This window comes from Sus scrofa, chromosome 15 (assembly GCF_000003025.6).
Source record: "Sus scrofa isolate TJ Tabasco breed Duroc chromosome 15, Sscrofa11.1, whole genome shotgun sequence".
Lineage (NCBI taxonomy): Eukaryota > Metazoa > Chordata > Mammalia > Artiodactyla > Suidae > Sus > Sus scrofa.
In genome coordinates, this window is record NC_010457.5 from 7,843,516 (window position 1) to 7,859,099 (window position 15,584).

At 35.3% G+C, this 15,584-nt stretch overlaps 1 protein-coding gene and 1 long non-coding RNA gene across 26 annotated transcripts in view; one reads left to right on the plus strand and one right to left on the minus strand.

Annotated features, from left to right (window-relative positions):
- Positions 1 to 15,584, plus strand: part of GTDC1 (glycosyltransferase like domain containing 1) — a 476,816-nt gene that overhangs the window by 157,547 nt on the left and 303,685 nt on the right. For all 25 annotated transcript variants that reach the window (XR_002339027.1, XM_021074849.1, XM_021074845.1 and 22 more), the window contains 2 exons: positions 10,332 to 10,499; positions 14,469 to 14,642. Coding sequence is in view for 24 of the 25 variants with exons in the window: in XM_021074849.1 (XP_020930508.1) it covers positions 10,332 to 10,499; positions 14,469 to 14,642 (342 nt within the window). In the remaining variant the exon portion in view is untranslated. The remainder of the gene's footprint in view (positions 1 to 10,331; positions 10,500 to 14,468; positions 14,643 to 15,584) is intronic.
- The window catches only part of LOC106508109, a 51,425-nt gene that overhangs the window by 3,000 nt on the left and 32,841 nt on the right, over positions 1 to 15,584 (minus strand). The gene's annotated exons all lie outside the window — the stretch shown is intronic.

The window sequence follows — 15,584 nt, forward strand, 5'->3', positions numbered from 1 at the left end:
TCCACAGTCTGTCTAACAGTGTAATCACTCAGTAAGTATGTGATGAATGAAGGGATGAAAGAAAATTGTTCAGGTTAGTATTGTTCTTCTCTATATAGCATTTCTATTCTTTCTCAAACATATGCTATAGTAAAAGTACAGTTAAGAGGAAATAATTGAGTAACATTCTAATCTTTAGACAGTTCAAAATCAGTGTGGAATAACTGAAAAAGCAGAGACTTTGGGTCCAGATCAACTTTGGGTTTGAAACTTGTCTCTGCCTCTCAGTAACTGCTGTTGTCTTAGCACTGAACCAGATCTCCTGTACTTTAATTTCTCAATTGGTGGCATGGGAGTAATAGAACAAATCTTTTAGGGCGATGATTGAGTGAGATAACATTCTTAAAAAAAACCTTACATAATACATGATTATCTTTCTTTTAGAATATTATCACATTAGAATTTTGGGGGGGACTTAAAGATGTCATTATCAAAAAGTGATGATGGAGAGCCATGGTTTTAAATGAACTGATTTTGTCTGTATTTGGTTACATATAGAGCAAATCTCCTTTATTTTGAGAGTCATAGTGATGGTGGTACTTTATTTGATTTCTTATCCTCTCATTTTATTACCACTTTTCTTAGCCAACAAGTATTCATAACTCAGTTAATTAAGGATAGTAAGAAGAAATAAAGTATTCCTAGTATAATAATAAATGTACAGTGGACCCCCATATGGCTAACAGATAAAGTATGAACTTCATGAACGTCTTATCCTGCATTCGGGTACCTCTAGGTCTGGTAAAAGACCACCTCTTCAGTTTTACCTGATTACTTCCTTTTATTTAAACCCTAAACTATACCCAACTGTCCTTCTTCTCTTTCTTATTTAAATAGCACTGATCCTTCCAGACCCAAAACCTCAAGACCTAGGGCTCCCTTGCTACCTTTGAGGCTTCTGGTTTTCCACTCCCCTTAGTTTTCTCTTCTTCTCTACCAATAAGGCTTAGTGCCTCTGCCTTCATTCACAACTAGTTTTGCAGTGTTTTATTGCATTTCTTGTGCAGGACAGAGCTGTTACTTATCTTTTTTATTGTTATTTAATGTTTCCTCTACTTCTGGACTGTTTTGCCAATTATGTTTGTTGTCATATCTTTGGGAACAGGGGTTATATCTTATACTTTTTAGCTCTCAAGCCAAAAGACTTGACAATATTTTGATTTGTTGGCTTATTGATAGATAGTCTAAAACAGATATGTCTATAAATGTTCTGAGTGGTTCATCTTACCTTGTGTCTTATAAGAGTACTCTTCATGGATTCTAGTCCCCAAATACTTAAAAGATATTTGTGCACACAGTAAAAACTTCATTTTACTTACAATTTTTTTTAATACTAGGCCATCTTCTCTTCCTGTTTCTCCTTTTCTTGGTACAAACATAATTACTGAGTGTCTTTTATGGATTGGGTACTATGCAAGATACCAAGAACTAAAACACATGAGAATTTGCTGGAGTACTTTAAGAGAGAGCTGAATTTAAGTGGCACCATTAGCTAAGAAGGCACTAGATTTATTATGTAATATGTCTCCATAAGCATCCCTAAGGCAAGTCAGGGTCCTGAGGACTGTGGAGTGGATGGATGTTAAGAAACTGGTTGGAGATATTGGTCAGTGCAGGTCCTGCCTATAGACCTCAGTTCCCTGCCTTCTGGACAAGTGTTCTTTATATAGTGCTCTCCTGACCATCATGGTAAGCACAAGAAAGGAACATTACATGATGGAAAAAAAACAAAACTGACCTATTTATTGATGCCATGTCATGGGATAGCTTTTGGGAGACTGGACACTCTATTAGTCTGTAAACTACCTGCCACAGGGACCTAAGACATTAAATGACTACATTTCTTTCTCTTTTAGGTATCACTTCCATCTTGTATTTTTAATTGGTTTAGCAAATGGAAACATTATATTATATGCATTCTTGAAGGTTTTTGAAAATCCATAGCATTTAAATGTGTAGTAGAAATGTTCTAATTAAGATGAAGTAGCTGACAACTAAAGCATAGTGGTAAAACGAATTTTGTATGTTGATGATTAATGAATATTAGAATTTGGTTATACAAATTAAAAAATATATTTAAGCCAAAGACTTCTAAAATGTTTGGGAATAATTTTCACTTATATATATGTAATATTGAGCTCCTGTTACATGGAAACACTATCAGCACACTTTGGAAGTGATACAGTGAAGGAAACCTTAGCACTTCTCCCTTTCACTTCTCATTGCCAGTTCATCAGCAAACCCAGATGGACCACTTCTCATCACCATCAGTGCTTTCATCTTTGTCCGAGCTACTGACATTTCTTTGCTTTTTCTTACTATTCTTTCTTCTTCTAAAATGATTCCTTATAGTCTGTTTTCCATACAGCAGTCAGAATAAAGTTTCCTGATATTAAAAAGTAATAAAAAGCTCACAAAATACATAAACAGATGTAGTATAATAAAAGAGATTGTACAAGAAAAATGTTAAACTTCATGGATACGTGAATCTAAAAATCATGTTCTAGTTGATGATGACACATCATATCATGAAATCTGTTTTCATGATGTTTTAGAAATAATATATGTTTTAGAAATATTTTCTAACACAATAAAACATGTAAAGTAGTAAAAGCAAAAATTGTAATAATTTATATATTACAAAGTGAAAGAATAAAGGTAAATTTGCCCAAAATGCACTTATAATATTGTCATTTGCCTACTTAAAATCCTTCAGTTTCTTCCTATTGCTCTTACAATAAAATCAAAAGTTATTTTCTTTTTTTCCTTTTTTTCTTACTCAATGAATTTATTACATTTATAGTTTTATAATGATCGTCACAATCCAATTTTATAGGATTTCCATCCCACAACCCTAGTGCATCCCCCCACCCCCCAAACTGTCTCCTTTGGAAACCATAAGTTTTTCAAAGTCTGTACAAAGGACACAATGAACTTCTTTGCAGAACAGATACTGACTCACAAAGTTATTTTCATGTCTTACAAAGACCCGTAGACTTCCTCACCAACTTCTATAGCCACTCATTGGACAAATTGCTCTGTCTTCCTTTGTCCTCATTCAGTTCCTTAACCTGACAATTTTCTTCTTCTTTTTTTTTTTTTTTCCATTTAGGTCCATCTTTTAGTTTAGTTCCTTGCAAATAATAGATGCTCAACAAATGCTGACGAAATGAGCACCAGGTTACAAATAATGGCCATCTCTTTTGGGGACAGTTGTATGTGATGCATATATAATTTATTTTTTTTATACTTAAAAGCATTTTCTGTAATAAATATGTGTTTTATAACTATCAGAAGGAAAAATAGCATTATAGAATTTAAGAGCCTATTTGATGAAATTCAGCAAGTCAGAAGGAACTGAGAAACAGATTATCACAAGGAGATCAAGGGTCTGTACAAGAAAATCAACTCAGTAAGGTATTGCATTTAGGTATCATGGGTGAAGTGTTGGGTTAAGAGAATCTGGTCCATCCAGAGTTGTACTTTCCCATTACTTTATGGCTATTTAATTTGAACCTAAATCATAGTAAATTTAAAATTTACTTTCTTGGTTACACTAACTGCATTTCAAGTCTTTGATGGTCATATATAGCTAGTCATTGATATATTTGGACAGTAGAGATGAACATTTTCATGATTGGAGAAAATACTATGTCATAGAAAGTACAGGATCTAAAATCTGAATGTAGCTATCATAGGAACTCAGTGTAGACAACAAATGAATGAAGAAAGACTTAAGTATTGTATTTTTGTATTCCTGCCTTTTAAAATTGCACCCCAAAAAATCGAATACCTTGTAATACACCTGACTAAGGAAGTAAAAGACTTATAAGCTGAGAACTATAAAACATTAATCAAGGAAATTAAAGAAGATGTAAAGAAATGGAAAGATATTCCATGCTCCTGGGTTGGAAAAATTAATATTGTAAAAATGGCCGTACTACCCAAAGCAATCTACAGATTCAATGCAATCCCTATCAAATTACCCATATTTTTCATAGAACTAGAACAAACAATTCAAAAATTTATATGGCACCACAAAAGATCCAAAAACCAAGCAGGTGGCATAACTCTCCCAGACTTCAGGCAATATTATAAAACCACCGTCATCATGACAGTGTGGTACTGGTATCAAAACAGACAGACCAGTGGAACAGAATAGAGAATCTAGAAATAAAGCCAGACACCTATGGTCAATTAATCTTTGACAAAGGTGGCAAGAACATAAAATGGGAAAAAGACAGCCTTTTCAGCAAGCATTGCTGGGAAACCTGGACAGCTGCATACAAATCAGTGAAACTAGAACACACCCTCACACCATGCACAAAAAGAAACTCAAAATGGCATGAAGACTTAAATATAAGACAAGACACCATCAAACTCCTGGAAGAGAACATAGGCACAACATTCTCTGACATCAACCTTACAAATGTTTTCTCAGATCAGTCTCCCAAAGCAACAGAAATAAAAGCAAGAATAAACCAATGAGAACTAATCAAACTGACAAGCTTTTGCACAGCAAAGGAAACCAAAAAGAAAATAAAAAGACAACTTACAGAATGGGAGAAAATAGTTTCAAATGCTGCAGCTGACAAGGGTGTAATCTCTAAAATATACAAGCAACTTGTACAACTCAACAGCAAAAAAGCCAACAACCCAATTGAAAAAATGGTCAAAAGACCTGAGCAGACATTTCTCCAAGGAAGATATACAGATGGCCAATAAGCACATGAAAAAATGCTCAACATCCCTGATTATTAGAGAAATACAAATCAAAGCTACCATGAAATACCACCTCACACCAGTCAGAATGGCCATCATTAAGAAGTCCACAAATAACAAGCGTTGGAGGGGGTGTGTAGAAAAGGGAACCCTCCTACACTATTGGTGGGAATGTAAGCTGGTACAACCACTATGGAGAACAGTATGGAGGTACCTTAGAAAACTAAATATAGACCTACCATATCACCCAGCAATCCCACTCTTGGTCATATATCAGAACAAAACTTTCCTTGAAAAAGACTAAGGCAGCACTGTTCACAATAACCAAGACATGGAAACAACCCAAATATCCAATGATAGATGATTCGATTAGGAAGATGTGGTATATATACACAATGGAACACTACTCAGCCATAAAAAAACTCAAATAATGCCATTTGTGGCAACATGGATGGAACTAGAGACTCTCATCCTGAATGAAATAAGTCAGAAAGAGAAAGACAATTGCCATATGATATCACTTATATCTGGAATCTAATATAGGGCACAAATGAACCTTTCCCCAGAAAAGAAAATTATGGACTTGGAGAAGAGACTTGTGGTTGCCAAGGGGGAGGGGGGTGGGAGTGGGATGGATTGGGAGCTTGGGGTTAACAGATGCAGACTACTGCCTTTGGAATAGATTAGCAATGACATCCTGCTGTGTAGCACTGGGAGCTATGTCTGGTCACTTATGATGGAGCATGATAATGGGAGAAAAAAGGAGTGTATACATATATTTGTAACTAGGTCACCATGCTGTACAGTAGAAAAAAATGTATTCGGGAAATAACAATTCATTACAATTAAGACTGCCTGATAAGAATAAATAAATAAATAAATAAATAGAAAGACTTAGGTAGTGAGGCTGGACAACATGAATCCAGGCAAGGAGTGACATAGCTGGTAGATGGAATGGACTCTTTTGTCAAGGCTTATTGAACCCTTCAAGGAATTGTTTAAGTATAAATAGCAACTCAAATTGGTATCTGTGTTAAATTGTGTACTGTATCCCATTAGGTAATAAATGGTTTCAGAAGGTGGGGGTTTTCGAAAATATTTTGTGGGGCAAGAGTGAAATAAGGTAGCCTATGAAGGATTTTCTCCCAGATTGTATATGGTGGTTGTTAGAATATTGAGTGCCTGTTCTATTTCTCATTTTACTGCCCCTCCATACTTTCTAAGGTATAAAAATATACATTTTGATAATAATGGTCAGACTCCTACAGTACTTAGGTATATTTAACATCTCTTTTGACATATTAAGAGAATAAGGTAAGAGGCAAAAAACTACTATCTATATTCAAACTGAGCCAAAGAAATAGAAAATCTTGAATTTTGTTGTGTTGAATAATTTTGGATTCCTTAAGGAAACATGACCCAGACTGTAGGTATAATGTGCATTGAAACTGTATATAGACACAATCCCAAATGTTTAGAACAGTGTGCACGTGCTTTCAGCACAGAGCCGTTTTGGTTAGACGATTATAATAGCAGCTTACTTATACTTTGGTGAGATGGTAAGCTAATGATGTAGCTGTTAATTTGAATTTAGCAGACATTTTAAATATAGGTTTCTCTTACAGAGACAAAAGTTGCAATTTAAAGCTCTTTGGTGGTCTAAAAACAGCTTAATTCTGTAGTAGCATGGTAATAAGTACTAATCCAGCTTATACAGTGATTGTAGTATGTCATGTTTGTGAAAGATTGCCCAACTGCTTTCTCTGGGTTTTATGTTAATTTAAAAATATTAAACATAAAACCTTATAACATCTTCATGCTGAGATAAACTGTTCAATTTAACTTGTGCTCAAGCAGCAGCTGTCAGGAATTATCTTGTTCCTAGTGGTTTTTGCTCTCACCTTGTGCCCTTTCCTGCCAGAGACACAGTGTGGGATGATAAAGCTCACCTTGTTAGGATTTATTGCTTAAATAATACCTGAGGCAAGATGAACATTGGGGACTAGAGATTAGCTGCTGATTTAGTGATGTCATTCATTGTGTTATTATACACTTTTTTTTAATTGATGTAAGAGATCAAAGTAAAAATTGCCTAGGAATCTTACCTGCTTTTCTTTTGTGTGCATTTTCATCATTTCATTTTGTGTCATCGAGCTTAATATTTGAGGAATTGCTTATTGTCCAATTTAACTATTATTTTACAAGTGAGAAAGCAAAGAAAAATGTTTTACTGGTGTTGGAGATAATTTCCACAATTAGAAGTAGTGAGGGCTATTTCAAGACTAGTTATAAAAATAAAATGAGTTTTCTGTTAATGATTGAACAAACTGAAGGAAGTGTTGGTGTGGGCAGTCCAAAATGATTAATATTATGAAAATCATTGCCATTTTACTTTTGAATGTATTGCATTCTTTCATTTGAGGGGTTTTATTTGGAAGGCTCGACTCTAGATTTGGATTCCTTGATTATGGATCAGCTGGTAGGTAGGGTAAGAAGAGGAGGTGTGTGGTGGGAGGACAGTGAAGGACTTGTGTTGGTTAAACATTTGCTACAGATGTTCCACCCTGAAGATGATTCTCATGGAGGAAACTAACAATTGGATTCTGACTAAAAGTATATATAGAATGGATTTATTGTTTATGAAATGTAGCGTATTTTCCCTTTCTACTCAATGCCATTTAATGCATATCCTCCCAAATTTGTAATTTTGTAAATGTATGTAACTTAAAAATTTGCAAGACCAAATCAGTGATTTACAATAGTGTTCACTTAGACTAATCAATTTTTAACATTTTTCACATTTATTTCTATCTAAGAATATTTGAATATTTTTAAGAAGTAGCCTTCTGACTGAACCGTTTAAGAAATTAGTTGCAGACATCATGATGCTTCATATGTAAATAATTCAACATGTCATATTCTCCTCTGTAATTGCAATAATATTACTATACTTCAATTTGATTGATAAAGATTTATAATTTTATATTCATCCCACATTTAGATTTCCCTGTTGTCCTTATAATGTCCTTCATAGTTTTTTTTTTTTTTTTCTTTATCCAGTATCCCATCAAGGATCACACATTGCATTTTGTTTTGGGATCTCTATTTCCCTTTACTGTTTTTGTTTTTTTTTTTTTCCTTTTGTAACCTAGACATTTTTGGAGATCCAGCCCATTTATTTTGCAGAATATTTGTCTGATTGTTTCCTCATGACCAGTTCAGATCAGGCATTTTTGGTGGGAACACTACATTGGTGCTTTCTCTCTTTCTCAGTGGATCACATTAGGAAAACGTCTCTTTGACCCGTTATTGTTCATATTAAGTTTGATCATTTGGGTAAGTTGATATCTACCAAATTTCTGCATTATAAAGGTGCTATTTTAAAAATAATTAATGCATAGATGGAAGCTGCAGTTAATGAATTTTTCTTCTTGTGTGTGGAAAACATCTAGTTTGCTCAGGTCTTTTTTTTTTTTTTTTTTTTTTTTTTTTTGTCTTTTTGCCATTTCTTGGGCTGCTCCGCGGCATATGGAGGTTCCCAGGCTAGGGGTCTAATCGGAGCTGTAGCTGCTGGCCTACACCAGAGCCACAGCAACACGGGACCCGAGACGCATCTGCAACCTACACCACAGCTCACGGCAACGCCGAATCCTTGACTCACTGAGTAAGGCCAGGAATCGAACCTGCAAGCTCATGCTTCTAGTCGGATTCGTTAGCCACGACGGGAACTCCTGCTGAGGTCTTAATGAGTAAAAATTAGTGGTTGCTTGTATATGTTGGGGGGTGGGAAGTAGGCAAAGAGAAGGGGGAATATTGTTTAATAACTAGATCCCCAGGTTGCCGTCCATTTTCTTTTAAGGAACATGTTGGTTGAGATTAAATTCTCTCCTCTCTACTAAGGATCAGACTTGTAGATAAGCAAATATCTTAATATTTCAGAATTTTCGGTCCAGACTTTAATAAAGCGTATACTTAGTACTGGTGGTGGAACTGTTTTCATATAAAACAGGACATTTCCTGAAGATAATTTTTTTACTTGCTTTAGTTGAGTAAAATAGACAGTCTAAAAAAATGCATCTCCTTTGATAAGATTTTTACTTTAAACAAATAAACCATAACATTAATACAATAATGTGAGTTTAGAGAAGTAGTTGCTTCTTGGTCATATGTGCCTTTTTTAGTCCATGAAGAAGATGCTTGCATTCCTATTTATGATATATACACTTATTATGTAATCATTCTTCTTATGTGAAAGGCTAGTGCTGTAGATCATATAAGCACCTGAAGTTAGCCATTTGGCTTGTCAGCAAGGGAGAATTTATAGTAGTTGTAATCATGGTAATAACAAGGATGCTCTTTGTATTTATTAAGTACAGTAAAAAGCATTTGCAGTGTAAGTGGTCCACAACCAATTCATATCCCTGGTGTAATGAACAGTACTTCAAGTTTAGAAGACCAGGCGTCTCTGCTTTGCCACTTCCTACCAGTGTGATTCTAGAAAAAACTCTTAACCTTCTTGAACCTCATTTTTTAGAATGGGAATTAAAGTTATAAGGGTCAAATGATGCTGTATTATGTTATAAAGGTGGCATTCCATCAAAATTGTGCCATCTAAATGTCCTCAGCTGCTCAGGGACAGTTTTTGTGTCCATACAAGTTAGCCTCCTCATTAGTGAGATATTTCTAAGTTGTCCCGGACAGTTGTCCCTTTCTGTTTGTTCCTCTAATACTTTTTTCATGACGCTACTATAAGTAGCATTCATTATATGGGCTGTGTCTGTTCTTCCTGGCTTGACCCTGGTATATAGTAGGCATTTATGTAAATGTTTGTGGAATGACTGAATAAATAGACACTATTTCATTTATAAATATGGATAGGTAGACATTCAGTTTTCTTTCCTCCAACCCCCAGAGACAAGGAATCAGACTTTCCTCACTTTTTAATTTTATGTTTTATATAAGGGATATTGCAGAGTGTACATCTGGTGCCATTAGTGGTCCAGTAATGTAAAAGAAAATATTTAAAAATCCCAAAACTATTGCAGAATATTTAAAAGGGGGGCAGTGAGAAAACATGCCAGGAGGAAAAGCCCTCACTAGATAAGTCCATTGCATAAATCAAAAGGGTTTATGTCATAACACGAACATGTGCCATTCCTGCTCATATATTGAATTTCAGTAGTTGGTTGCATAAAGAAGTAAAGTGTAATGAAACTGGCAAGCAAAGTATTCCCCAGTCAGCCTTATCTTTGTTCTATTTGTCCTTCAGATAGAGCTTTTCTTGCCTTTTTCAATAAAATCCATCCAGCATTTTTTTTTTTTTTTCTTTGCATTTCTCAGTAACTGAGCTGGGAAGACCAATGAGATTCAGGGCTTTTACAGTCCTTAGCAGCTGCTTTTTAAGAGATCAAAACTTAGAATGCTGCTACATGGTATTAGGGCTTAACTCTTGATGTGTCCCTATGGGGGATATGTTTTCCTTGGGGTAGGATAAAGAAAGAGGGGAGAAAGAGAAGGATGCACAGTTTAAGTGTGCTCAGGACAGTAACCAGAATTTCCTTATTTCCTAGGATCCTCTTCGCAAGTTCAGTGCTTAACCTGACCGAACTGGTTGCCCTTCGGCCTGACCTTGGGAAATTGAAAAAGATTCTGTACTTCCATGAGAACCAGTTGGTATATCCTGTCAAGAAATGTCAGGAGAGAGATTTCCAATATGGATACAACCAAATTCTCTCATGGTAGGTATAGATTGTATCATTATATTTAATCCTTTGCTACCTTTTCCTTTATAAATAGTTAGCTTTTAAATCTGGAGACCTACGGTACACTTATTTAGATTAGGTGCGAATGCCTTTCATGGTAGGAATTACTTGTGCCTCTGCAATGTATAAAAGAACAGTTAATCCTTTTTATAAAATACATGTACAGTAACAATCTAATTATATGTTAAACTAATTATCTGTGTTCTACAACATTCAAAATAGAATCAACCATCAAAATAGAATCTTCACCCCTTGATTCCATAATCTATTGTTTAAAGCATACTTTTAGAACAAGGCAGTTAATCAATGCTTATTTACCAGCTACTTTCAGGGTATCTAGGTAAAATCAAAACATAAATTTACAGAGAAGTAAGTAAAAATTAAAGCATAGTGGAGCAAGGAGTTTTTATCCTTTTTTTTTTTTTTTAACTTATTATTTGTAAGAGGAAACTAGGGAAAATGAATCTTTAGGTGGTGATTTTTTTTTTTCCCCTCATTGAATCTTCTGAAATTGCACAGCCTTAAAATACCATGACATTTCAAAGGTGATGGTCCTTCTCTGTTGTTACTTCAACCAAGTATATCTCCTGAAGTATAGTTAATGAAAGAAGTTAATAACAACTCTGAAACAACTTTGCAAGTGGAGTCAATTTGGTAGTGATAGCCTTCAGTTTACTTACCTTTTTTAATAGCTATTAAATCAATTGGGGTTGATGATGTGTTTAAACAGAGTCCCACCTCTTTTGCAAGTATATTCCAAGTATATTCCATAGTTTCATTGACATAGAGAAACAGCTAGATGGTAATACTTCTGTGTTTTGAGCATTTTGTAAATGTTTTCCTGCAATCATTTTTACAAGCTGCTTCAATTGTGAAGTAGCAGTGCTATCAAAATAGAGTGGAACTGTTTCACTTCAAATGTCTCATAAAAAAGCAACCGTTTTAAAATTTCATAATAAAATTAAAATATTTTATATTGAAACAGAGAGGGGGAAGTATGTTTTAAAAACAAAAATAAAATCATTTTGTGCTTTATCAATATGGAAAACATTTGTAATATTCTTTTGGTTTCTTGAATTAGCATCATTCTTTTCCTCAGATAGTGTGTTTATTACCCCTGAGAAATAACTGGAGAAAAAAAATTAAGTCTATTTTTCCCTTTATGGGTGGCTTTAAAGTTAATGGAAGTTACACCCACTCATACTGGAGAGGAAATGTATGAAAAAGAATATTTCTGACAACTCTCTTGGATCTTTAATTTGGCAAAAACTGGGTTTTTAAGGATATGAGTAGTTGGGTTGCATGCCCTTTGAGGGCAGATAGCTAAATAATTTTTAGCTCACTGCTCCTCATCTCTCTGTTTCATAAAAGATTGTTTTTGCTCAAAGAGAATGAAACTATAAAAGCTATACTGATTTTTCAGCATTGCTCTTCTCAAGAGGGTAAACTGATAGACTAAGAGAGAAAGATATATAAAGAAGTAGATTTGCTCATTGGTGGGACTCTTAATGAGAAAAAAAATGGTTTGAAGTCGTTCAGAGGAAAAATAAGAGTGTCGGGAAGCAGTCCAGTTCGGATTCTCTTTGAAAAGTATGACTCCTGCTTCCTCAAATGTTTCTTTAGTTTTCTTGCTGACTTCTGCTTTTGTTGGCACTGTCAGATTTCTTTCTTGACCACGTGGCAGTTAAGGACTTCAGAGATGACTGACATAAGTGCTCACCTTAAATAGAGGTTTCACTAACCCTCTGACTTATGAACACGTGTCAGAACTATATATTATGTCCTGTGAGTCGCTATTACAATATGTGACATATGGTGAAAACAGACTAGCTGTAAAACATCCTTCAACTTTTGGTACATTATTATATTGGCTTCCTTATTGCTTGGTATTGTCAGCACTTCTATGACATTCTCTTGTATTATCCATGTTGTAATCACCCCTAATCCCAAATTTGCACTAGGCTGCAACTAAAAAAAAAAAAAAAAAAATGGAAAAAAATTTTGCAGGGGTGGGGGCAGATAAGGGTGGCAGGTCAACATTCTTTTGATTTTTCATTCCTCTATGTATTGATAATAGGAACTTTGGCTATCTCAGTAAATGTGAATTAAACGAAACAGGATTATTTAGCTCTGTGTTCTGTAAGCTCTGCTTATTCATTTGTGTTTTGCAATCTTACTGTCTTAAGTATCTTTTTTTTCAGTTTTCTGATGTCCTTTTCAGGGTGAAATAGAACTAACTTCTTTTTCTATTGGATCTTGTATACCTTCTTATCAAAGAATTTATATGCATTTTATTGAGATCCAGTGACACTGAGACCCTGAATCATCGCTTAAAGCAAAGAGGGTTATTTTAAAAAATAAAACAGTGATTTATTAAACTGGTTTTTTGACTCATAAAGGGAACATAGGACTTGCTCTAGGTTTATCCAGATCACCCATGGTTATCATTTGTGTTCACTGGTTTCCAAGAAAATGTTTATAAGCAGGCCTGGAAACTACTGACATATTTATGATATGTAAACTTTGCTTTTACATTTCCTTTTACATATGTATTTTAGATTATTTTTATTTTTAAAAAGTATTAAGGAGAGGATCATAGCCTTTGCATTGAAAGCAATAGCCAGTATTATATTTATTTTAATTCCGAAGGTACATGGTGTTTTTTTATTTTTTTGTTTTTCTTTTTGCTTTTTAGGGCTATTCACAGGTTAGGGGTTGAATCGGAGGTACAGCTGCCAGCCTACACCACAGCCACAGCTGCCAGCCTACACCACAGCCACAGCAATGCCAGATCCGAGCTGTGTCTGTGATTTACACCGCAGCTCATGGCAATGCTGGATCCTTAACCCACGGAGCGGGACCAGGAATCAAACCCTCATGCTCATGGATACTAGGCGGATTTGTTTCTACTGCACCACGATAGGAACTCCCAATTCTGAAGGTCCATGATGTTTTGATCCTTTATAATACATTACTTTATGTAATTGTTAGGACCCAGTGATATGGATTTCTGGATCCATTTTTACCAATTTCTTCTATCTACCTCACGGATTACTAATATAATAGTAAAACAAATCATTTGTAGAGTTCCCATATAATCCTTCCTGTGTAGTCCCAGAACTTTATAAAACCTAACAGATTCTTGAAGAAAGAGTTAAAATGAGGAGTTCCCGTCATGGCTCAGTGGTTAACGAATCCGACTAGGAACCATGAGGTTGCAGGTTCAATCCCTGACTTCACTCAGTGGGTTAAGGATCCGGTATTGCCATGAGCTGTGGTGTAGGTTGCAGATGCGGCTCGGATCCCACATTCCTGTGGCTGTGGCTGTGGCTGGCAGCTACAGCTCCGATTGGACACCTAGCCTGGGAACCTCCATACACCATGCGAGCGGCCCTAGAAAAAGCAAAAAGACAAAAAAAAAAAAAAAAAAAAAAGAGTTAAAACGAGAAATATATTTAACTACATATTATGAAGGTATTTTCTGGTATGAAAGATTTATCTGTGTTAGTCTCCTCAAAGGCAGTGAAAAGTACAGCATATTCTCAGTATAAAAGTGGAAAACGAAAAACATCACTGACCTAGAAACCCAATGTGGGTAATTGAGCCACAAAGAAGAAGATCCTGCTATCCTTGTTATTGACAATATACAACATTCCTGGCATTGCAGAGAAATATATTTTGGTTTGAAACCTTGTAGGATCCCATTAATAATTTAATTCCTCTCCTGCCTCTCCTCCCTGATGCCAACATTCTAACTTCCCTTGATATGATATTAATGAAACTCACTTATCTATTAGAATCATTTTGATAAATACTGGTGAGAAGTGCAGAGTTCTTTGCAGACCCAAGGTGCAGTATAAACTCTGATTAATACAGAGGTTTTAGGCTTGTAAAAATAACTGAATATGTGGGCTCACCATTTGCATTTATCCCTTCTCTTTACAGCCTGGTGGCTGATGTGGTCGTGTTCAACTCAGTTTTTAACATGGAGTCATTTCTCACTTCTATTGGGAAATTTATGAAGCTGATTCCTGATCACAGACCCCAGGGGCTGGAAAGCATCATCAGACCCAAGTGCCAGGTTCTTTACTTTCCCATCAGGTTTCCTGATGTGAGCAGGTCAGTATGTTTGAGTCTATTCTCAATATTGTGTCATAAATTATTCCCCACATGAATAAAAATCAGTGATGTTTTTGCCATTTTTTAACTTTTCAGCATAAGCATGGTTAATTAGAGAATCAAGTTCTATTTCACCATGCTGTGATTTACAAGATTTTAAATAATCGCATGTCCATCTTATCCCTCATGGCTAATTCTGATATTGAGTTCTTCCTTTCTTTTCTCTTATTTATTTCTTTGCCAAAGCAAGGTACTTTGGCTATTAACACTTACTGTTTTGTTTCTTTGTTGTTTTCCTACAGAAGTCATTGTCAAACATATGTCTCAATCTTTGTATTCAGCTTATGGTCATTGGTTTATATGTATAATAATAACTGTTCTAAGTAAATCAACGTTAAATTTTACTGCTTGGATTACTTTCATTTCCCATGGTGCTTTCATCTATTTTGTTTCCTTCTTCATTTTTTATTATTTATATTAGTAACGAATTAGGTCTTCTATATTGGGTTGCAAATGCCCTTAATTGCCTTTTCTTTTCCTCAGTCACTGAGGATATTTTTTTATTACCCTTTTCCCTGGGCCCAGCCTGAATTAACAATGGATGATGTGGCTCAAAGGGAACATTCTAGAATTCCTTTTCACTTTTGATTAAACCTAGCAAAATTGTTTTTACTACCACCAGGAATATTTTCCCTTGTGAATAGAAAGTTTACTTCAGTGGGACTCACACTAGCTAGGGATGCTGCTGTTTTGTGAATATGGCCTTAAGAAGAGTTCAGGGACAGCTGTTTCTTCCCCATCCTTGTAATGAAGGCATGAAACAACTTAATGTCCACACATGCTATACAGGAGGTCAGCATTAGTCTCTATGTTCTGGACTTACTGAGTTCATCCAGATTTTGTGGTGGGGACAGTTGTCCTCTTCCACACTCCTAATGCTGA